The 22,903-nt window shown below is 45.9% G+C and overlaps 3 protein-coding genes across 3 annotated transcripts; 1 reads left to right on the forward strand and 2 right to left on the reverse strand.

The window, feature by feature from the left end:
- Positions 1 to 4,136: 4,136 nt before the first annotated feature.
- LOC137302120 (ferritin heavy chain B-like) lies at positions 4,137 to 6,877 on the reverse strand. The gene is made up of 4 exons (XM_067971793.1): positions 6,748 to 6,877; positions 5,339 to 5,485; positions 4,801 to 4,926; positions 4,137 to 4,447 (listed from the first exon to the last, which is right to left on the reverse strand). The coding sequence occupies exons 1-4, from the start codon at positions 6,847 to 6,849 to the stop codon at positions 4,292 to 4,294; spliced, it is 531 nt and encodes a 176-aa protein (XP_067827894.1). The 5' UTR covers positions 6,850 to 6,877; the 3' UTR covers positions 4,137 to 4,291.
- Positions 6,878 to 9,529: 2,652 nt separating this feature from the next.
- Positions 9,530 to 12,776, reverse strand: LOC137302118 (ferritin heavy chain, oocyte isoform-like). Its single transcript, XM_067971790.1, has 4 exons — positions 12,643 to 12,776; positions 11,007 to 11,153; positions 10,269 to 10,394; positions 9,530 to 9,838 (listed from the first exon to the last, which is right to left on the reverse strand). The coding sequence occupies exons 1-4, from the start codon at positions 12,742 to 12,744 to the stop codon at positions 9,686 to 9,688; spliced, it is 528 nt and encodes a 175-aa protein (XP_067827891.1). The 5' UTR covers positions 12,745 to 12,776; the 3' UTR covers positions 9,530 to 9,685.
- A 1,043-nt stretch (positions 12,777 to 13,819) lies between these two features.
- On the forward strand, positions 13,820 to 16,626 carry LOC137302273 (ferritin heavy chain B-like). Its single transcript, XM_067971919.1, has 3 exons — positions 13,820 to 13,970; positions 15,989 to 16,138; positions 16,520 to 16,626. The coding sequence occupies exons 1-3, from the start codon at positions 13,820 to 13,822 to the stop codon at positions 16,624 to 16,626; spliced, it is 408 nt and encodes a 135-aa protein (XP_067828020.1).
- Positions 16,627 to 22,903: the final 6,277 nt, after the last annotated feature.

Raw genomic sequence — 22,903 nt, forward strand, 5'->3', positions numbered from 1 at the left:
CGCCTGGCGCGCTGGACAGGACTGCTCCGAGTGTTATCCTACAGGGGTCGAGTGCTGGTCATAAACCAGCTGGTGGCCGCCATGTTGTGGTACCGGTTGGTCACTTTGACCCAACCCCCCGAGTTTGTCGCCAAAATTCAGAGGAAGTTCGTCGACTTCTTCTGGGCCAGAGGGATACACTGGGTCGCTGCCGCGGTCCTGAGTCTCCCGCTTAGGGAGGGCGGTCAGGGGCTGGTGTGCGTCCGCACCCAGGTGGTAACTTTCCGCCTTCGGACGCTGCGGCCATACCTGTACGTTGAGCGTCCTCTTAGATGGCGTGAGCTGGCGACGTATTTTTTCCGCCAGCTGCACGGCCTGAACTACGACACGCAGCTCCTGTTCGTCTCGCTGGTGGGCGGCCGCATGTCTTTGCAGGAGCTGCCTGTCTTTTACCAGGATCTGCTCAGGGTCTGGAACATGGTCGCCTCCGGTCGGAGTTCTCGCCCGTCAGGGGTTGCGGCCGTCCTGCAGGAGCCGCTGCTCGGGAATCCGTTCCTCCGCGATATCGGCTTCGGCCACTCGCGGCTGTCGGTGCGGAGGGCCGTGGCCGGTCGGGTGACCAGAGTCAGGGACGTCCTGGATGGCGGTGGGTCGGGTTGGTTGGAGCCGTGGGCGCTCGCCGCACGGATGTCCTCGTGGCGTGCCGGGGACGCGGCCATCGCCATCCGGGCGTTGAAATCGGCGCTCGGCCCTGACTCCACTCGGGATGTGGAGGCGGCTCAGGCGTGCGGAGCCATCCCGTCCGACCTGACCCCCGTTCGAACGGAGTTCCTCCTCGGCGCCAAACCCCGGAACCTCCCTCGGGGGGCCGCGCCTCACAACTTGAGCCGTCTCTCGGAAATTCCCTCCGTGCCGTTTCACACCGCGCGGAGGGATTTCCTGTACGGGCTGCTCCTGCACACCATCCACTTCCTCGCCCTCGTCTCTCGGCCGGACACGCCCTGGCGTACCATCCTGCCGTCCGGCGGAGACGGTGGTTCCCAGTGGGGGACTCTCTACTCAGGGATCCTCCCGTGTTCCATCGGGGATCTGGGGTGGAGGGTGGCGCACGGAGCAGTCGCGTGCAACCGGCGGTTACGCCATTTCACGGACACCCAGGCCGCTTGTGATTTCTGCGGCCTGGAGGAGTCCGTGTTCCATCTGTGCACTGGGTGTGCGAGACTGCAGCCACTGTTTGATTATTTGAAGGGGCTGCTCCTCAAGTTCTGGCTGCATTTCAGTCCCACGCTCCTGATCTTTGGCCGCCCGGTGAGGAGGGGAGCGGGCAGGTCGGTGGACGTTCTCGTGGGCCTGCTCCTGGGCCTGTCCAAGGTGGCCATCCACAGGTCTAGGATGATCGTGGTCCGTGGGGGCGGTCGCTCGGCCTGTCTGCCTCTCTTCCGCGGAATGCTCCGCGCCCGGGTGGCCCTGGAGATGGAGCACACGGTGTCTCCCGGTACGCTCGAGGCTTTCCACGACCGGTGGGCACCGCAGGGGCTGGAGTGCATCCTGGACGAGGAGAATAAAATTTTAATTTGAACACTTGGTTTTGGTTTGTTTGGTTTTAGTATTTAAGCACACCCCACACCCCCTTCTTATAAAAGGGGGGCCTAACAAAATTAACAAAAAGAAAAAAGGAAAAAAAAAAATCTGAAAGTGAAAAAAAAAGAAAAAAAAAAATCTGAAAGTTTCTCTTTGTTTCAATCTCTTGAAATCATAACTTTGAATTATTTGATAATAATTTGATATTTTCACTGAAGTGGCTTTTCATAATCTGGTCAAGTTTATTACTTGTTAGTGATTGTGATGTTGAGACAATATTCAAAGCAATCAAGTTGTCTTGAGTGAATTTGCAAACCATCCATTGGTCAGAGAAATGGAAATTCCATCCCATGGATGGTGTGAATCGTCCCCAGTTCTAATATAGAGAATGGGTGTGTCTGAGGATTGGCAGCATGGGGGCATCAACTGGGCAAAGCATTGTGGGATGCATCATTTTTAGTTTTGATTCTCATGAAATGTTGTTTGGTAAAATTCAGGATATTCAGCGAGAATGAGAGGCAGTGAAGATTACTGAATGCAATGTCACCCACACAAACATCTCCATTTGTGTCAGCTGTGGCTCAGTGGCAGCACTCTCACCTCAGAGTCAGAAGGTTGTGGGTTCAAGTCATCATCTCGAGACTTGAGCACATAATCTAGGCTGACTAAGGGAGTGCTGTACTGTCGGAGGTGCCGTCTTTTGGATGTGATATTAAATCGAGGCCTCATCTGCTCTCTCAGGTGGACGTAAAATATCCCACAGCACTATTTCGAGGAAGAGCAGCGGAGTTCTCCCCAATATCTGGACCAATATTTATCCCTCAACTAACATCACTAAAACAGATTATCAGGTCAATATTTCATTGCTGTTTTTGGGTCCTTGCTGGAGGCAAATTGACTGCCGCATTTCTTACCTTACAACAGTGACTACACCTCAAAGGTGCGAACTATGCAGCAGTCAAAGCTACCAGATAATCCACACTGACTCCTAAAATTATGGCTCAACAACGTATGAAATGTGGTGACATTGATATCCCAAAAGTGCCTTTAGAGATCATAATATCCTACTATTACAGCACAGAAAGAAGCCATTCAGCCCATTGTGCCTATGCTGCCTCTTTGAAAGAGCTATCCAATTAGTCCCACTCCCCTGCTCTTTCCCCCTTCAAGTATTTATCCAATTTCCTTTTGAAAGTTATTAAATCTGCTTCCACCACCCGATGAGGCAATGCATTCCAGATCAGAACACTGAAAAAAGTTTCGTGTCACTTCTGGTTCTTTTACCAATCACCTTAAATCTGTGTTTGCTGGTTACTAACCGGTCTGCTACTGGAATCAGTTTCCCCTTATTTACTCCATCAATATAAAGATATCAACATGGACTGACTGAAGACGGCAATTCTATCACACCCAGTGCAAGTCACAAGTTCCTAAACTTCACTTGGAAACACTGGATAATTACAGCTACAGCATCAACATTTGAATCCATTCATAGGGGTGAAGGAGATGAATGGAGAACCCATAGGGTTTGGAAAGGTTGATTACAATTTGGTATGGAACGCACAATAGGACTAGAGGCAAATCGACACATTTATGGAGGAGCTGATTGTATTGTGTTTATGAATTGATGGCATTGGGATGTGGAGTTTCAGGCAAAATATCTATTTAACTTGGTTTAAATGAAATGGTGATCCAGTAGAATTTAGAATTGTAATCTAGTATTAACTGCACAATGGGATAAATACAAATTGATAGATTTATGGATGAGCTGCTTATATTGGGTTTATGAATTGATGGAACAGTAGTGGTATGGAAGAGTTTAGGAGCCTTATCTATTCAACTTAATGGTTCAAGTTCGTTGTTTAGTGCATTTACTACGTCTCCCAGAAGGAAGATTTTGTTTGCTGGAGTTTAGTTAGAGGTATTTTTTCTGTACCATACCCAATTTATTATTCATGGGGGAGATTAACAGGGGGTTGGGGGGCAGAAGATGAAAATGAAGGGAAATAGAAAAACAGGGAACCTGCACTCCCCCATATGAGACCTATTTGACTCCAAACGAACAGTTTATTAGGAGTAATAGTGAGTGATTTCATAAGCTACCCCAACGACCTACTGAGGTCTGTAGCATCTTTGGAAAAAAAAGCATCTGGATTGTTCTTCCCCAGGCAGATACTATTCTTAAAAAAAAATGCCTATTGGACTGAAATTACTAGTTCACTTTCCTTGTGTTTTATTGGAACAAAATGTTACAGCAGCTGATTTTGCATCATTAATGAGTTAAACAGTTGATAATATGCAGTACTAATAGGAACAGTAACTCATTACTGTATTGTTCTTTGCATTGAAATCAGCAGTAATCATTTTACTGCATAAATACAATTTACACTCAAGGCAGACACATTGGCCCTCAACACCCAAGTCACTACATTGATATGATCCCAGAAGAAAAAATGTCATAGGGCAGAATCTCACCCTAAAGCCAATACATAGCCCAATGTAATTTGTTACAACAGCTGAATTATGTTAATCTGAAAAATAAGCAATCACTCAATTTACAAGGAGCCAAAACCCAGTCTTCTGTAACAGTTTATTTCCAGTTACTATTACATTTCACATCAAGAGCCCAGGTCTCACAGCTCTTAGTACAAAGTCACCATTGCTACAGGATAGGGGTTCTTCAGACTATAAACAGGAGTACTGAACAATAAGCTTTATCCCTGCAGTCAGTTCAATCACTCTCCCCCAGGGTGAGCTTGTCAAACAGGTACACTCCCATGCCATTCTCAGGGGCTCCCAGTCTCTTCAGGTTGGTGATGTGATCTCCAAGCTTCTTGATCATCTTCACTTGTTCATCCAAGTAGTGGGTCTCCAGGAAGTCACACAACTGGAAGAAAAGATGGAAAATAGTTATGTCCAGCAAGAGATGGAGGAAGATCTGAGCTTCTCCAAGGGTTTGGATTTTAATCTTCTTGGTCTGGAGGATAGTCAAGTGGTGCACTTTAGATTGATGCATTTTATACAGTAACTTTGCTCTATTAAGTGCTTCGATCCTGGGATCAGATACATTTACTTCTAATGCAGACAGTAGGGCAATCTCCCTTTCCTGTCTCCCCTCCCCAATAAAATTTGAGCATGACACCAACAAAGCTATTGGGTATGAAGATCTTTTGAATAGGCTCAAGGACAGTAAATTTCCACCACCTCGAACTTACCCAAAGGCCCACATTAAAAACTTACATGAGGGTCTGTCCTCTCAGTGGAGAGTTTGTGCAGATCCAGCAGACTCTGGTTCACATTCTTCTCCATCTGCAGAGCTCTCTGCATCGCCTCCAGACCATTGCTCCACTCATCCTGCTCTGGCTTCTGAAAAGGGAATCAGGTCTCAGCCAGTTCACTTAATGGATTAAACAAAATACACAAGAAAGTACTGAAGGAAAATAGGGGTGAAAAGCAATCAGATGTCCATGTTGCCATGAACCAATTGTCCCAAGAATATAGAATTACACCACCACAACCACGAGTCAAATAGTATAAATGTCTTTCAGGAGAAGTACTGAGGGAGACAGTAATAGATGGATGTGATGATAGGGAAAGATGAAGGTGGGAGGCAGCTCATGTGGAGCATAAACACCAGCATAGACCAGTTGGGCTAAATGTCCTGTTTCTGTGCTGGACATTCTATGTAATTATGTGCATTAGAACAAATTGCTTTAGAAATATTTAAAATTGTCCATTTAAGGGGAGCCATTCAGAAGGCCACTCCATTAAATCTAACCTTGATATCCTCCAAGATGACTCGGCCCCCACGCTGATTCTGGAATTTCAGCAGTTTCTCAGCGTGCTCCCATTCCTCATGCGACTGCTCCTTGAAGAACTCAGCAAAGTGACACAGGGCAACATCATCCCGGTCAAAGTAATAGGACTGGTGAGATCAAAAGTAGTTGGGTATCAGAATTATCATCATGGGTATTGTACATAAAGCCAACCTCAATATTTTGCTTTCTGTCAAGGGTTCAAGTCTCACTGAGCTTGTAGGCAGATGGTTCTGAAAACTAGCACAGGCTGACTTGCTTCACTAACCTGGTAGAGAGATAATCTCACTCCCAGCAATATGGAAGCTGGCCAATGGAAAATTACCAATTCAGCTTTGAACATGCTCAACACAATATTTCACTTTAATCTTCACCCAAGACTGAATTATATGTCTAGAAATTAGTGAAGGAACATAAAAGCTTACATCCTTTTCATGACTGAAATTTGAAACAAACCCTTTTCTACAACTACCACAAACAGCATTAACTTAGCACCTTCAACACTAAACATCAAGGCATTTCAGAGGAGAAACAGATACCAAGCAGTAAGAGTTGCATGACTAGAAACTGTTAGCATTTGAATGCTTTGAGAGACAGACAGAGGTAGGAAGGCAAAGGGATTAACAGTTACACTGAGTAGGACCAAAATGACTGAAGGCCCTACCACCAATAGAGCAAAGGCAGAGAGAGAAGACAGACAGGGACAAGCTGGTACTTAAAAAGTGAAGGTTCAGAGCATGGAAACAGAAGTGGGACATACAGCCATTTGAGCCAACTCAATGATTTAATTAGAACATGGATCTGTACATCAACTCATCCTTCAATACCCTGACCCAACAAAAGATTTCAGTCTTGAAAGCACCAATTAATCCCCAACATCCACAGACTTTCAAGGGAGAGAGTTCTCGATTTCCAGTACCTTTGAGGGGAAAAGTGCTTCCTCACTTACCTCCTAAATGGACTAGCTCTAATTTAAGATTATGACCCCCCCCCCCCCCCATTGCAAGGAGAATGTGGGGAAAGACTGTGGAGAGATGTAGAATAGAGGGTAAGAAATATGAATCCCAGGCATTGAATGCAGCGTGTATTGCAAAACACAACTTCATTAGAAAGCTCAGACACCAGGAAAGTGAACAATTGAGATTTAAGATATAGAATGTGGTGCAACTACTGCAAGGAAGAGGGAGACATTTTGACAATGACTGTACAATAAATCACATTATATTACAGCTTTAAAAAGACACTCACCATCCATCAATTGGGGGGAGGGGTGCATATTAGAGAAAAGGCAATTGATGAGTTGGAGAAAACAGAATTTTGTAATGTCACATTAGAATCTCCAATGTGAAGGCATCAAAGAAACAAAACTCACCATAGAAAGATAAACATAGGAGGAATAGAGCTCCATATTGATCTGCTTGTTGACACCATCCTCACACTCCTTGTGATAGTTCTGACACACTTGGGAAGCCATCTTTAAATTAACTTTAACAAAACTAAACAACTCTATTGAAGCAAGAAACTGAAAAACAGCCACCCAAAGCTCCATATTTATACTGCTGGTTAATCCTGGGCGTGGCAGCCTAGATGATGAGTGACAGTTGGCAATACCCAATCAGAAATTACATCCTCTCTCAGAACACCAATCAAGAAAAGGGAGGAGGGGAGATGACACCCAGAGCCAGTCAGAACTTTGAAGGAGGAGCATCATTGGCTGACAATTCAATAAAGATCCAATTGCTTTGACTTTCCTCAAACTGTAAAATCTGTTTCCGTAACCGGTGGGCACCGCAGGGACTGGAGTGCATCCTGGATCGATGTAATAAAATTATAATTTGACACTTATTTTGGGTTTATTGATTTACTGCACATAAACACAACCAAACCCCCCTCCCCTTCTTATAAAAGGGGGGCCTAAAACACAAAAAAAGGAAAAGAAAAAAAACCATGGCTGCTCTTCCATCCCACACTCCAAAGAAAAAAAAATCTGATAGTGACCATATTCTTGACCATAATCGACCTTTCTTTGATGGACCAATAAGGGAGACTCTGGGTTGCCCCAGGGTCACCAAACATAAACCATCACAAGTGGCCCTCTCAGGGCACCACTAATATTGGATGGTCCAATCAAACTGAAAAGATACCAAAATAAGCATCAAGTGCCACCAAAAACAACAGGATACTTTCCCAATTAAATCAGGATTCTATTATTAATGTCTGAAAGACAGTCTATACCCTGCGGTGCCCAGCGGTCGCGGAAGGCATCAAGCGTAACGGTGGACACCACATGCTCCCTCTCCGGGGCCACCCGGGCACTTGACCATAATGGACCAAATTGTCAATTGGTTGATCTGCCCCCATCCCATCGGTTATGGTCACTGATCGTGACGGTTCAAAGATCCAGAACCACAGGTTTAATTGTTGTTTGCGGGTCAGTGTCTTTGAATAATTCTGGATGGATCCGTGAGTTGGTTATTTGGCAAGTAGCTGCGGGTTTGAGGCAACATCCAAACAGATCAGAGCCTGTGAACAGCAACCAACAGCGAGTCAGGCGAATGGAAAGTGGGTGTGATGAACGTGTTAAACACAAGTCCTTCAATACTCCATCAATTCTAGGGTCAGTGAGCATCTGTACACACATCGGCTGGAAAGTGAAGGGGGCCACGGCATGTTGAGTTCTTGTTTTGTCATCATGACATTTTACAAACAATAAAATGCAGAGCACTCCACGGGGAAGAGACTGTGGACCATTGACTGAAGGGATTTGGGGCGGGGGGTGGTTTGGTGTTGGGAGGGATTGCGGTGAGAGGCAAACACTGTGTGTAGTGTTGGTTGTATATACAGTGAGCGACAGTGGTGAACAGACTATCTGGTATTTCCTGGGTTTGGTAATCCCTTGTTTCAATGATTAATCTCTTGTACTTTTTGGACAGTCAAACACCAAGTGGAAAGAGTCGAGTGGTGAATTTTCTCATTAGAAAGGGGAGTTACTGATATTTCCCTAAATCCGGTCAGGGAAGGATGGGGCCCCGTGGATATTTTGTGTTCCAGATCACATCAGAATACTGTCGGATCAACAACAAACAGCAGGCTAAAAAAAAATCAAAGGTGGAACCTAGTGAAGGAAAGATGAAGCAACGAAAAGTGGGGTCGATGGACTGATCTGATCATATGATCCCTGTGTGAGAATAACCTGAACATCACTGGTGCAAACTCAGTTAAAGATTTAAACAGACCAAGTAGTTGGTGGTTTAGCCTTTAATTAGATGGCTCTATTCTCCAACTCTTCAGTAGACTTATAAGTGGCAGTTTTGGCAATTGGGATCTCGTGTTATTTGGTTCCAGGCCAAATAAGATTACACAAAGATTGTATTCGCAAGGAGAGGGGAATGGGGCAAGAACTGTTTAATGAAACAGAATCCAGCAAGGGAAACTTAGAGGGGCTCTTAGATTTGCAACAGCAAATGGAAGTATTTTAGAGGCTATGGGGTCCAGGATATAAAAGGTGCATGAGGTGAACAGAGACTGGAAAATAAAAATTGAGATTGAAACAAATAGCAGGAGCTGGACCAAAGTTCTGCACAGGAAGAAAAAGATGGGCTGAAGAGAAGGAGGAAAGAGCCAGGTAACCCTAGCAGGAACAATTGGAGATTTGGTCTTACTTTGCTCCAGGATTTTTGTAACTACTTAAATTTGAATACCTGCTTCAGGGAACACTTCCCTGATGTCCTACAATGGACAAGTCAGCAGCAATGTGTGGGGTTGTTTATTCAGAAGGTTAACTACTGTAATCACCATTGATGCCCACATCCCATGAACGAATAGTAATTAAAAAATGCACACTCTCCAAAAGGGATTCAAGCCTATGTGGAGGAAGAGGTCTTACTGTAATCAGATTACACTTTAATCTCTACTACAGAACACCAAATATTGAAAGCTGTTAGGTACAAAATCTAATTTTGGCCTGATGGCCATCCTGGGCTGCTACAAAACCAAATTAAGCCTTCTGGAGGGGAAGGGGTTAAAACATCCATGTGCCCAAACAAATCAGATTTTATCACGGTGACAACCTATTTCTTAGAATTTTTTTGTTTGACGCAAGGCCACGTGCATTGGTGTTAGAATGTGCACAATTACTGAAGAAAAGGAACCAGTTCAACATCAAAATGTTTTATTTCAGCTGCAAGAACACTCAACTACAATGTTTGGAAGTTAATCTTAGACTTTGAATTCCATTCCCAGTTCAGAGAGATGGCAACATAAAACTTCAATGCACAAGTTGAATATCTGCAACATGGACAACAGTCCAGTCACTCCTCCCCCAGGCTGTGCTTGTCAAACAGGTACACTCCCATGCCATTCTCAGGGGCTCCCAGTCTCTTCAGGTTGGTGATGTGATCTCCAAGCTTCTTGATCATCTTCACTTGTTCATCCAAGTAGTGGGTCTCCAGGAAGTCACACAACTGGAAAGGGAAAAATAAAAATCAAGCTCGCTACTTGAATCATTAGGTTCCTTTAATCTCACTTCCCTACTGGGGAATACTCAAGGTCTCATTACAAAATATGGCCAAGAGACTACTAGATCTAACTCCTTGCCCTCCCAGCCACTGGTATTGAAAATAAATGCTGCCCTGCCCCAGTCCCTCACCTAAAGTCAGTATCCATTTGAAGGTTCCCTTCAAGCCCAAGATATCTCAACCCTTGAAACAGATTGATTTCAAGGACAGATTTTAATGCTCACCTTCAGTAGATTTAAAAAACCTCAGATTTAGAAATGGAAAGTATTGAGCTGCATTCAGTCTGATGTGATTTTAAAGGACAGTGCTAAATTACACAATCCCAAATTAAAAATAAACCCAAAAGCTAAATGCCACTGATGCATTAAGGACTTACATGAGGGTCTGTCCTCTCAGTGGACAGTTTGTGCAGATCCAGCAGACTCTGGTTCACATCCTTCTCCATCTGCAGAGCTCTCTGCATCGCCTCCAGACCATTGCCCCACTCATCCTGCTCTGGCTTCTGAAAAGGGAAGTCTTTCAAGTCACAAAATGCTCAAGCTCCCATCTGCATCCCATGCAGTATTAATCTCAAACTAGCCTGAAACAAGAGGATGACTGGAGAGTGGAAGAAAATTGATTTTTGCCCTGATGTTAGCAACAAGTACTCTGTTCAGTTATAATGTAGAACATGTGGCTCATTAATGAGAAAACATCTTCTCTGCTGTGGAGAAATTTTCCACATTCTGAAAGCTGGATAGAGGCTGCACTGGGGACCAATCATTCAATATGAAAATAAGCCTCAATAAATTACATTTGGCCCAGTCATGATCTCAACAACTGGCAGGTGGGTCATTAACCAGAGGACACACATTGAAGATAATGGGCAAAAGAACCAGAGGGAAGATAGAGATTTCATATATAAACAGTGAATTGTTACAATCTGGAATGAAATGCCTGAAAGGGAAGCTGATTCAATAGCAACTGTCAGAACAGATTTTTATGTATAGAATCATGAAAAGGAATAATTTACAGCTCTATGGGGAAAGAGCAGGGCACGAGGGACTAATTGGATATTCTTTCAAAGAGCCAGCACAGACACTATGAGCCAAATGGCCTGATTCTATGAACAAACCTTGATGTCCTCCAAGATGATTCGGCCTCCACGCTGATTCTGGAATTTCAGCAGTTTCTCAGCGTGCTCCCGTTCCTCATGTGACTGCTCCTTGAAGAACTCAGCAAAGTGACGCAGGGCAACATCATCCCGGTCAAAGTAATAGGACTGTAGGCACAAGAGTCAATTAAACAATCATACCAAATTAAGATAGAGAACAAACATCAGTACAGTGATTTCACCATGGATCAGGGAACCAAGGAGTTTGATCATTTTTAAAGAGTACTCATATTTCCTAACTCAGTTCACCTGGTGAAAGTAGACAACAGGTGGCCAGTGGAGAATGGAATCACCTCAGTCTTTGACCACACTGAGCAACTCAACTTAAACCCAAGCTTGAGCTACTTGGCCATTCAGGTACCTCCTGCCCACATCTCAATTGACACAAAGCATTAACCAGGAAGTCACATGACAGGTCCTCCTTCAGTGTTGGATACTGTGACCAAGGTGCCGAAAGCTACCTGTTCCACCACAAGTGATTCAGAAAGACCAGGGTGCACAATTAGTCAATTAACTCATGCAATGAGTCTCCTCCTTTTAGAGGGTCTGTGTACTAGATCAGAACTTGTGACATTCCAAGAAAATAAGTTGTAACAGAGACAAACAATGTGAGAGGATAAAACTCAAATTAGTTCAGATCACTAAATCAGGGAAAATTTAGATGTACATTTGACATCTGAAAAACTTTTCCAAATCAATAATCTGAACTCACCACAAACCCCCACCCCCTATTCACATGTCAAGGATCAGCACAGCCCAAGGAGGGCTGACCTCCTTCGTTCATGGTCTTGCCCAGTCCCATGTGGTCCAGGAGAGGGAGCATGCAGTGTCCAGCAGTACACTCATTTGAGGCCATGACCAGTAGGCACCAGTGAAGAGTGAGATATAAATTTCCTTTTGCTCATATTAGGCTTTATGTTCATTGCTTTGTAGCAATTGGGCACTTTCCTGATAACAACAGAGAGCAACCCAATGTCAGCCTTACTTGATTAAAAAAGGCACACATTTCTCCACTGTGTTCTATACATTCCATCAATTACAAGTTTCTTGCTATTGTACAGACAAGGGTTACACTCCATCCCAAACCTGAACAAAACTCCCTTCATTAAGCAAGAAACTCCACCCATTTTGAAAATTCCCAATTTGATTTTAGAAACTTTGAGAAGTTCAATTAAGCTTTTGGCTGGAAAAGACAGGTTACAAGATCAAGAGTATGGAGCTATGGCTAAGAATGCCCATGGATTTGTGTTTTGACTAAAGATTTCACCACAGGTGTTTCAAAGACCCCAACTATGGGCAAGTCACCTGTAACTCAAAAGACACTCACTGGCCAATGTACTGAATAGGCTTTTTTTGGGGGGAGTGGGGAATGCATTTCACAGTCTCAATGTAAACTCCAACATGGAAACTATATAAAAAAGGACCCAGACAATCCATTTGAAAGGATAATGAAACATCACAACTATAAAGATACTTAAAAGAAATATTAGAACAGCAAATTCAATTATTTTACTGAATTTAAAAGGTTAATTCACTAGAATTCAGTAAGTCTACATTAGTTAATAAGACAAAATACCCAAAGAAACCCAAAGCTCACCATAGAAAGATAAACATAGGAGGAATAGAGCTCCATATTTGTCTGCTTGTTGACACCATCCTCACACTCCTTGTGGTAATTCTGACACACTTGAGAAGCCATCCAAACTACTTTTTTTTAAATAGACCAGCAACTGACTATAAACAATATGAACATAAGGACCTCAAACCTAAGCTGCTATATTTATTCTTTCAGACCCAACCCATCTTTAACTACAGGATGTGACATCACGGATGATAAATGTTTGGCAGCCAATCAAATAGCTGCTTTCTCATCACACGAACGGAAAAAAACCCTAACCCCTCCCCCTGAAAAAAGTGGGGGGGGCCTAAAAACACCAAAAAAAAAGGAAAAACACACAAAAACCCAATATCTTCAGGATCCTCCTTTCATTCAATCACTTCTCTTGTTCTATTTCATAAGTTTCTTCACTTCATTTTAACCTGCTGTTTGTTTTTATTCTGTGACCTGTCTGTTTTTTAACCTCTCTTTCGAATGATTTCTCCCCCTGCTCCTCATTTGTTCTGTTCTTTTCTCCCCATCTCCCCCATTCCCCAGAATCCCACCCATTCCCATGTCCCCTTGTAACACTGTGCAGTCTGCAGCCTGTGTGTCCATGTCCCTGTGCATCAGTCAGCCTGAGTCACTCTCTTCAATAAAAAATATTCCTTCCACGACGAGCATGCTATCCAGTCCCTCGGTGCCATTGTCTCAATGTTACTCTTTTAATTGAACAAGAAGGAGACACTGAGTTTCTCTTTTTTTCTAATGGGTCTTTGAGCCCCAGTGTCAGGAACCCCGAAAACCTATTCAAGTGCTGTAAGAATTTTTTCTTGTGGCACACCCAATCATAGCAATGAAACCGAATGAAACCAAAATGTCACTGTCGTAATCAACTATCCACTCCAGTCCCCGGTCTCAAACATAACGGCAGACACTCCGTGCTCCTTCTCCAGGGCCACCCGGGCACGGAGAATGCTGCGGAAGAGAGACAGACAGTCCGAGCGACCGCCCCCCCATAGGCCATGTCTAGCCTGGACCTGTAGATGGCCACCTTGGACAGGCCCAGGACCAGACCCACGAGGACTTCAGTCCCACGCTCCTGATCTTTGCCCACCCGTTGAGGGGAGTGGGGAGTTTGGGGGTGGGGGGCGCAGGCAAGTCGGAGGACATTCTCATGGGTCTGGCCCTAGGCCTGTCCAAAGTGGTCATCTACAGGTCCAGGCTCGACCCGGCCCATGGGGACGGTCGCTCCGACCGTCTGCCTCTCTTCCGCAGCATTCCTCGCGCCGCGATGGCCCTGGAGAGGGAGCACGCGGTGTCTGCCGGTACGTTTGAGGCTTTCCGCGACGGATGGGCACCGCAGGGATTGGAGTGCATCCTGGACCGAGATAATAAAATTATAATTTGACACTTATTTTTTTTTTGGATTTACTGCACATGAACACACCCTAACCCCCCCTTCTTATAAAAGGGGGGCCTAAAACACACAAAAAAAGCTGACTGCCCATAAAAATAAAAATTAAAATTTTTATTTGACTCTGTTATCATTTAGTTTTTGGATTTTTTAAAAAAAAATAAAGTTACATCCTGAACGTCCCTCCCTCAATCTCATAAAAGGGGATCGAAACATACAAAAAAAGTCAACCTGATTCAAAACAAATCTACTTAATTGAAAAAAAAATGTTCTGATTGGCCTTAAATACAATCTCGACTACGCCTCTTTCTTGATTGGTGTCCTCAGTGGGCGTAGAGCTCTGAACGGCTAGTGTGAGTTTTTACTCATCATCGGGAATGCCACGCCTTGTATTACAGGCAGGCTGTCCCCAGACATATAAATAGAAGAGTTTGGGAATGCTCTGCGCCCGGGTGGCCCTGGAGATGGAGCACGCGGTGTCTGCCGGTACGCTCGAGGCTTTCCGCGACCGGGGGGCACCGCAGGGGCTGGAGTGCATCCTGGACGAGGATAATAAAGTTTTAATTTGAACACTTGGTTTTGGTTTGTTTGGGTTTTTAGTATTTAAGCACACCCCAAACCCCCCTTCTTATAAAAGGGGGGCCTAATAGGAAAAAGAAAAAAAAAGAGTTTGGGAAGACGTTAGCCTGGTTCAGCGAGTTAAAATACCTTCTTAGACAGTTAGAATGGATTCCCAGGTGTGTTAGAACTATCACAAGGAGTGAGGATGGTGTCAACAAGCAGATCAATATGGAGCTCTATTCCTCCTATGTTTATCTCTCCATAGTGAGTCTTTTTTTTGGACCCTATTCAATCTATGTACAGTGGGTGTATTTTTGAAACCTGTAATTGTGCAAGTTAAATTGAATTGTTATAAACAAACTGTCTCCCTGTTCCTTACAGTAATTGTAGTATAGGCTGAGTTTCTTCAATCTCTGACTCACGTTCCTGGGCTCTGAGCTTCTTCAAATTTACTTTTGGAATACACTGCATTCAATGGGGGCATGATCCTGGTGAAAGGAATGTTATTATTGGTCCTTCACTAATTTCCAGATATACTATTGAGTGTCATAATTTCAAGTTAAGCAAGTATTGATTTGTGAGCATATTCAAGTAAAATTTTAATTAAAGCTGAATTGGTGATTATTTTCCATTGGCTAGCTTCCCAATTGCTGGGAATGAAATTATCCACCATCTTTACCAGATTAGTGAAGCAAGTTGGCCTGTGCTAGTTTTCATAACAATCTGCAGACCAGTTGAGTGAGCCAGAAAGCAAAATATTGAAGTTGGCTTCATGTACAATACCCATGATTGGTCTTTGAGATATCCAACTACTTTTGATCTCTCCACAGTCCTATTACTTTGACCGGGATGATGTTGCCCTGCATCACTTTGTCAAGTTCTTCAAGGAGCAGTCACAGGAGAAACATGAGGATGCTGAGAAATTGCTGAAATTCCAGAATCATCTTGGAGGATATCCAGGTTGGGTTCAGCAAACAAGTGGTCTTTTACATGGCACCACTTTGCTTGTTTCAAATTTCCATAGCAATTAGTTCCAATTTATATGGAATTTGCTTCACAGAAACAGGTCATTTGGTCCAACTGGTCTATGTTTATGTCCATGCTCCAGAAAAGCCTCCTCCCACTTTACTTGATCGAATGTGATCAGCATATCTTTCTATTTCTTTTGCACTCATGTACATGTCGAGCTCCCCTTTAAATTCATCGATACTAATTGTCATTAATTTGACTCTTGTGGTTGTGATGGCTTAATTCAGTAATTCTGTATTCTTAACACAATTGGTTCATGGTAACATGGACTTTTACTTTTTCCACCCTATTTTCCTTCAATGCTTTCTGGTGTATTGTTCGTTTGTTTAATCCATTAAGTGAACTGGCTGAGACTTCCTTTTCAGAAGCCAGAGCAGGATGAGTGGAGCAATGGTCTGGAGGCGATGCAGAGAGCTCTGCAGATGGAGAAGGATGTGAACCAGAGTCTGCTGGATCTGCACAAACTGTCCACTGAGGACAGACCCTCATGTAAGTTCCTAATGCTGTTAATGTGGGCTTTTGGGTAAGTTAGAGATGGAGGAACCTTGCTGTCCTTGAGCCTATTCAAAAGATCTTCATTCCTAATCGGTTTGTTTGTTTGTGTCTTTCTTGGAATTTTTTGGGGAGGGGGGAGACAGGCAAGTTGGCCTATTGTGTACATTAGCAGTAAGTGTGTCCCAGTGACCCCAGGATCTAAGCACTTACTGTACAGTAAGTTTGCTCCAATGATGCAAAAAATGCATCAATCTGAAGTGCAACACTTGCCAATCCTCCAGACCAAGAGGATTAAAATCCAAACGCTCGAGGGGAAACTTAGATGTTCCACGATATCTCCTGCTGGGCATAACTATTCTCCATCTTTTCTCCCAGTTGTGAAGCTTGGAGATCACATCACCAACCTGAAGAGACTGGGAGCCCCTGAGAATGGCATGGGAGTGTACCTGTTTGACAAGCACACATTGGGGGAGAGTGATTAAACTGACTGCAGGGATAAAGCCTATTGTGTTTAGTACTCCTGTTTATAGTCTAGTCAGACCCCCATCCTGTAGGATTGATAGCTTTTGACTTTCTACAAAGAGGTGAGATCTGGACTCTTGATGTGTAATTGTCATTAACTGGAAATAAACTGTTTCTAACATTGCACTGGGTTTTGTCTCTTAAATTGAGTAGTAGCTTTTTCAGAATAATGACATTTAACAGCTCCAGTGTCGGGTTCATTTCTGAGTTGTTTTTCTTCCCTTTTGGAGTAATTCTGAAGAATTAGATGTTCAGGGCCACGTGTTGAAGGTCAACTTTCAATTCTGTGTAAATCTTGAATGCAAATTTCATTCATGCATTTGAATGATTGTGTTGAAAGCAGAAGTAAAGAGCAATGCTGTAATAGAAGTTACTGTTGTCACTGGTGTTGTGTGTTGTCTTTGATGTAACAAAATATTAGATATTGTAACTTTTTTGTTGTTCCACACCACTCATCCATCAATTCATACAGTCAATACAATCGCTCCTCCATAAATCTATCATCCTTTCCAAATCCTACCAGCTCTCCCTTTGTCTCCTTCACACTTAGGAGTGGATTCAAAGACTCTGGATGCAATAGCTGTAATGATCCAGAATTTACAACTGAAGTTAAGAATGTAGTAGAGGATTGCAGTTTTGTGAACCCAAAAAAAACTTTTTAACTGTCTGGATACGTTAGAAGTATATGATGTCATATTAAACATTTCATATGTTGCTGAGCAGCAACCGAGTTGGGTTGGATTTGCTGGTGGGTTTGATGGCTTAATTGTTCAGACAAACCAGTCTTTAATGTGCTGAACTTCCATGTGCATCAGCTGCAAGTATTCCCTCCACAGATTTCAACTGGGCTAACACTGGTTAACTGTTCACACCATACAGACTATTAGGTTAATAATCACCCCGTACCCGACTGATGTTTCCTACAGTCTGCCTACAACGAGGCAGAGCTCTGCTTCTTTGTAGGTAGACTCCCTACAAGTATTCCATACATAATTTAAAGGTCCTGTGCAAAGCATAAATCAAGTACTCGCAGAGCCAGGAATCAAAGGACTTAATTGAAGTCTCTGCTGTGCACCTGCCTGGCTGTTGAGGATGAACTTGTGGTGTCCATCCATTTGGTCGAAGCTCTGCATGACTGCAGGTCATTCGCTACATCTTGGATCCTTTCTGGCCAATACAGGTATAAATACCAGCTATATTTCCAGTTCATGTGGGTCAACGATGCTCATGGGTTGCATCTCCCAAAAGACTAGTGTTTGTACAATGATTGGTGGCTCCAGCTGTGAATCACTTCCATCCCCTCCAGCCCATCTAAAAAAAAAAGTTTTATTCCAAGGCAACATATCTCATCACATAATCCAGGACTGAAAACCTCAACCATTTTGCAATGAAACCAGCTGTCAAGACTTTGGATCTCAGAGAAACACCAATGTGATGAGCCAGACTGTTAGAGAACATCAGAGTCTCATTTCGATCAGATTTAAATATTCTTTAGCCTCATTGAACGCTGATCATAAAAGGAACATGATGGAGAAAATAGAAAGAAAGAAAGACTCCCATTTCTATAGCACCTTTAACAACCTCAGGACGACCCAAAGTGCTTCACAGCCAATGAAGTACTTTTGAAGTCGAGTCACTGTTGTAATGTTGGGAACGGGGCAGCCAAATTGTGCACAGCAAGGTTCCACAAACAGCAATGTGATAATGACCAGATAATCTGCTTTAGTGATGTAGGTTGAGGGATAAATATTGGCCACTGTAGAGAATTCCCCTGCTCTTCCTCAAATTAGTGCCATGGGATCTTTTACAGGCAACTGAGAGAGCAGAGAGGGCCTCAGTATAATGTCTCATCTGAAGGATGGCACATCTGATGTGGGGAAATATGAGGTTATTCACTTTGGTAGGAAGAATAGAGAAACAGAATATTTTTTAAATGGTGAGAAACTAGTAAATGTTGGTGTTCAGAGAAATGTTGGGTGTCCTCGTACAAAGAAATACAAAAAGTTAGCATGCAGGTACAGCAAGCAAATGGCATGTTGGCATTTATTGCAAGGGGGTTGGAGTGCAAGACTAAGGAAGTCTTACTACAGTTATACAGGGCTTTGGTGAGACCTCACCTGGAGGACTACGTACAGTTTTGGTCTCCTTATCGAAGGAAGGATATACTTGCCTTCGAGGTGAAAGTTCACTCAATTATTTCCTGTGATGAGAGGGTTGTCCTCTGAGGAGAGGTTGAGTAGAATGGGCCCAAACTCTCAAGAGTTTGGAAGAATGAGAGATGATCTCATTGAAACATATAAGGTTCTGTGGGGGCTTGACAGGCCTGAGAGATTGTTTTCCCTGGTTGGAGAGTCTAGTACTAGGGGGCATAGTCGCAGTATAAGGGGTCGGCCGTTCAGAGTGAGACAAGGAGGAATTTCTTCACTCAGAGAGTTGTGAATCTTTGGAATTCTCTACCCCAGAGGGCCATGGAAGCTGAGTTGTTGAGTATGTTCAAGGCTGAGACAGATAGATGTTTGAACTCAAGGGGAAATCAAGGGATATGGGTATTGGGCAGGAAAGTGGATTTGAGGTCGATGATCAGCCATGATCTGATTGAATGGCAGAACAGGCTCGAGGGGCCATATGGCCTACTCCTGCTCCTATTTCTTATGTTTTTATGTCTGACAGTGCAGCACTCCCTCAGTGTTGCACTGAAGTATCAGTCTAGACTTTGTGCTCCAGTCCCTGGAGTGGGACTTGAACCCACAACCTTCTGACTCTGAGGTGAGAGTGCTGCCACTGAGCCACAGCTGACACAAATGGAGATGTTTGTGTGGGTGACATTGCATTCAGTAATCTTCACTCCCTCTCATTCTCGCTGAATATCCTGAATTTTACCAAACAACATTTCATGAGAATCAAAACTAAAAATGACACATCCCACAATGCTTTGCCCAGTTGATGCCCCCATGCTGCCAATCCTCAGACACACCCATTCTCTATATTAGAACTGGGGGCGATTCCCACCATCCATGGGATGGAATTTCCATTTCTCTGTCCAATGGTTGGTTTGCAAATTCACTCAAGGCTACTTGATTGCTTTGAATATTGTCTCAGCATCACAGTTAATTGAATTTTGCACTTCAGTCCTGCGCTCCTGATCTTTAGCTGCCCGGTGCGGAGTGGGGGAGGCAAGTCGGAGGACCTCCTCATGAGTCTGCTCCTGGGCCTGGCCAAGGTGACCAGCCACGGGTCCAGGTTGGATATGGCCCATGGGGGCTGTCGCTCTGGCTGCGAACCTCTCTGCCGTGGCTTTCTCCATGCCTGGGTGGCCCTGGAGAAGGAGCACGCGTTGTCTGCAGGTACACTTGAGGCCTTCCACAACCGATGGGCACAGCAGGGACTGGAGTGTATGGTAGACACTGCCAATAATATTATGAGTTAATTTGCTAAGTTTTCTTTGTCTTTTGTTTGATTTTGGTCTTTATTCGTTGTGCCCCTTTGTTAGATATCCTTTATTTTCGGTTGATGACACGAGGGCAAATCCAGTGTCTCCTAAACGGGTTTATTTATATATTTCTTTTGCTTTTGATTTTATTTAAGCCCCTTTGGCTGGGGGTAGGTTTAGGATGACAACTATATTTTTAATACAAATCAATAACCAGAGTCAAATAAGAATTTTAATTTTCCTGATCAACTCTTTTTTTTTAATTAGGCCCCCCTTTTATAAGAAGGGGGGGTGTGGGGTGTGCTTAAATACTAAAAAACCAAATAAACCAAAACCAAGTGTTCAAATTAAAATTTTATTCTCCTCGTCCAGGATACACTCCAGCCCCTGCGGTGCCCACCGGCCGTGGAAAGCCTCGAGCGTACCGGCAGACACCGTGTGCTCCATCTCCAGGGCCACCCGGGCGCGGAGCATTCCGCGGAAGAGAGGCAGACAGGCCGAGCGACCGCCCCCACGGACCACGATCATCCTAGACCTGTGGATGGCCACCTTGGACAGGCCCAGGAGCAGGCCCACGAGAACGTCCACCGACCTGCCCGCCCCCCTCCTCACCGGGCGGCCAAAGATCAGGAGCGTGGGACTGAAGTGCAGCCAGAACTTGAGGAGCAGCCCCTTCAAATAATGGAACAGGGGCTGCAGTCTCGCAAACCCAGTGTACAGATGGAACACGGACTCCTCCAGGCCGCAGAAATCACAAGCGGCCTGGGTGTCCGTGAAATGGCGTAACCGCCGGTTGCACGCGACTGCTCCGTGCGCCACCCTCCACCCCAGATCCCCAAAGTAACACGGGAGGACCCCTGTATAGAGAGCCTCCCACTGGGGACCCCCGTCTCCGCCGGACGGCAGGATGGCACGCCAGGGCGTGTCCGGGCGAGAGACGAGGGCGAGGAAGTGGATGGTGTGCAGGAACAGCCCGTACAGGAAATCCCTCCGAGCGGTGTGAAACGGCACGGAGGGAATTTCCGAGAGACAACTCAAGTTGTGAGGCGCGGCCCCCCGAGGGAGGTTCTGGGGTTTGGCGCCGACCCACCGCCATCTAGGACGTCCCTGACTCTGGTCACCCGACCGGCCACGGCCCTCCGCACCGACATCCGCGAGTGGCCGAAGCCGATATCGCGGAGGAACGGATTCCCGAGCAGCGGCTCCTGCAGGACGGCCGCTACCCCTGACGGGCGAGAGCTCCGACCGGAGGCGACCGTGTTCCAGACCCTGAGCAGATCCTGGTAAAAGACAGGCAGCTCCTGCAAAGACGTGCGGCCGCCCAGCAGCGAGATGAACAGGAGCTGCGTGTCGTAGTTCAGGCCGTGCAGCTGGCGGAAAAAATACGTCGCCAGCGCACGCCATCTAAGAGGACGCTTCGCGTACAGGTATCGCTGCAGCGACCGAAGGCGGAAAGTTGCCACCTGGGTGCGGACGCACACCAGCCCCTGACCGCCCTCCCTAAACGGGAGACTCAGGACCGCGGCAGCGACCCAGTGCATCCCTTTGGCCCAGAAGAAGTCGACAAACTTCTTCTGAATCTTGGCGACAAACTCAGGGCGGGGGGTCAAAGTGATCAACCGGTACCACAACATGGCGGCCACCAGCTGGTTTATGACCAGCACACGACCCCTGTAGGATAACACTCGGAGCAGTCCTGTCCAGCGCGCCAGGCGAGCGGCGACTTTGGCCTCCAGCTCTTCCCAGTTCGCCGGCCAGGCTTCCTCGGCAGGGCCGAGGTAGACTCCCAGGTACCGGAGGTGCGTGGTACTCCAGGCGAAAGGCCTGAGCTCCTCCGGCAGGGAGTCCACCCGCCACTGACCCACTAGGAGTCCGGAACATTTCTCCCAGTTGATCCTTGCGGAAGACGCCGCAGAGTAGACCTCTTGGCACTCGCGCATCCTCCGCAAGTCAAGGGGATCCGTGACCACGAGGAGCACGTCGTCGGCGTAAGCCGAAAGGACGACCTCCACGCCCGGCTCGCGCAGAGCCAGTCCCGACAACCTCTTGCGCAAGAGGCGCAGGAAAGGCTCCACGCAGACGGCGTATAATTGGCCGGACATGGGGCACCCCTGACGCACTCCTCTCCCGAAGCGAAGGGGCGCCGTCAAGGATCCGTTAACCTTAATCAGACACTCCGCGGCGGCGTACAGAAGTCGGATCCGGGCGACGAAATGCGACCCGAACCCGAAAGCGCGCAGAGTCCCGAATAGGTACTCGTGATCCACCCTGTCGAACGCCTTCTCCTGATCGAAGGAAAGGAAGGCGACCGACAGACCAGCCCTCTGGGAATGGTGGATCAGGTCCCGGACCAGGTGGATGTTATCGTGGATCTTCCGGCCCGGGACCGTGTAGGACTGGTCGGGGTGGATCATGTGGGCCAGCACGGTGCCCAGGCGAGCAGACATCGCCTTGGCAAAGACCTTATAATCCGTGCTGAGGAGGGAGACCGGGCGCCAGTTTTTAAGGTTGCGGAGATCCCCCTTCTTGGGCAGCAGGACCACGACCGCCCTGCGCCACGAAAGGGGCATCTCCCCGGTCGCCAGACATTCCCCCAGGACCAGCGCGTAGTCGCCCCCCAGGACGTCCCAGAAGGCCCTGAGGAACTCCACGGTCAGCCCGTCCAGCCCCGGGGACTTGCCCCTGGAGAGCTGGTGGAGGGCGCCGGTCAGCTCCGCCAAACTCAGCAGAGCGTCCAGACTGTCGGCGTCCTCCGGGCCGACCTTCGGCAGGTCCTCCCACAAAACTCTGCGCGCCTCCTCGCTGGA

This window comes from Heptranchias perlo, chromosome 35, assembly GCF_035084215.1.
Source record: "Heptranchias perlo isolate sHepPer1 chromosome 35, sHepPer1.hap1, whole genome shotgun sequence".
Taxonomy (NCBI): Eukaryota; Metazoa; Chordata; class Chondrichthyes; order Hexanchiformes; family Hexanchidae; genus Heptranchias; species Heptranchias perlo.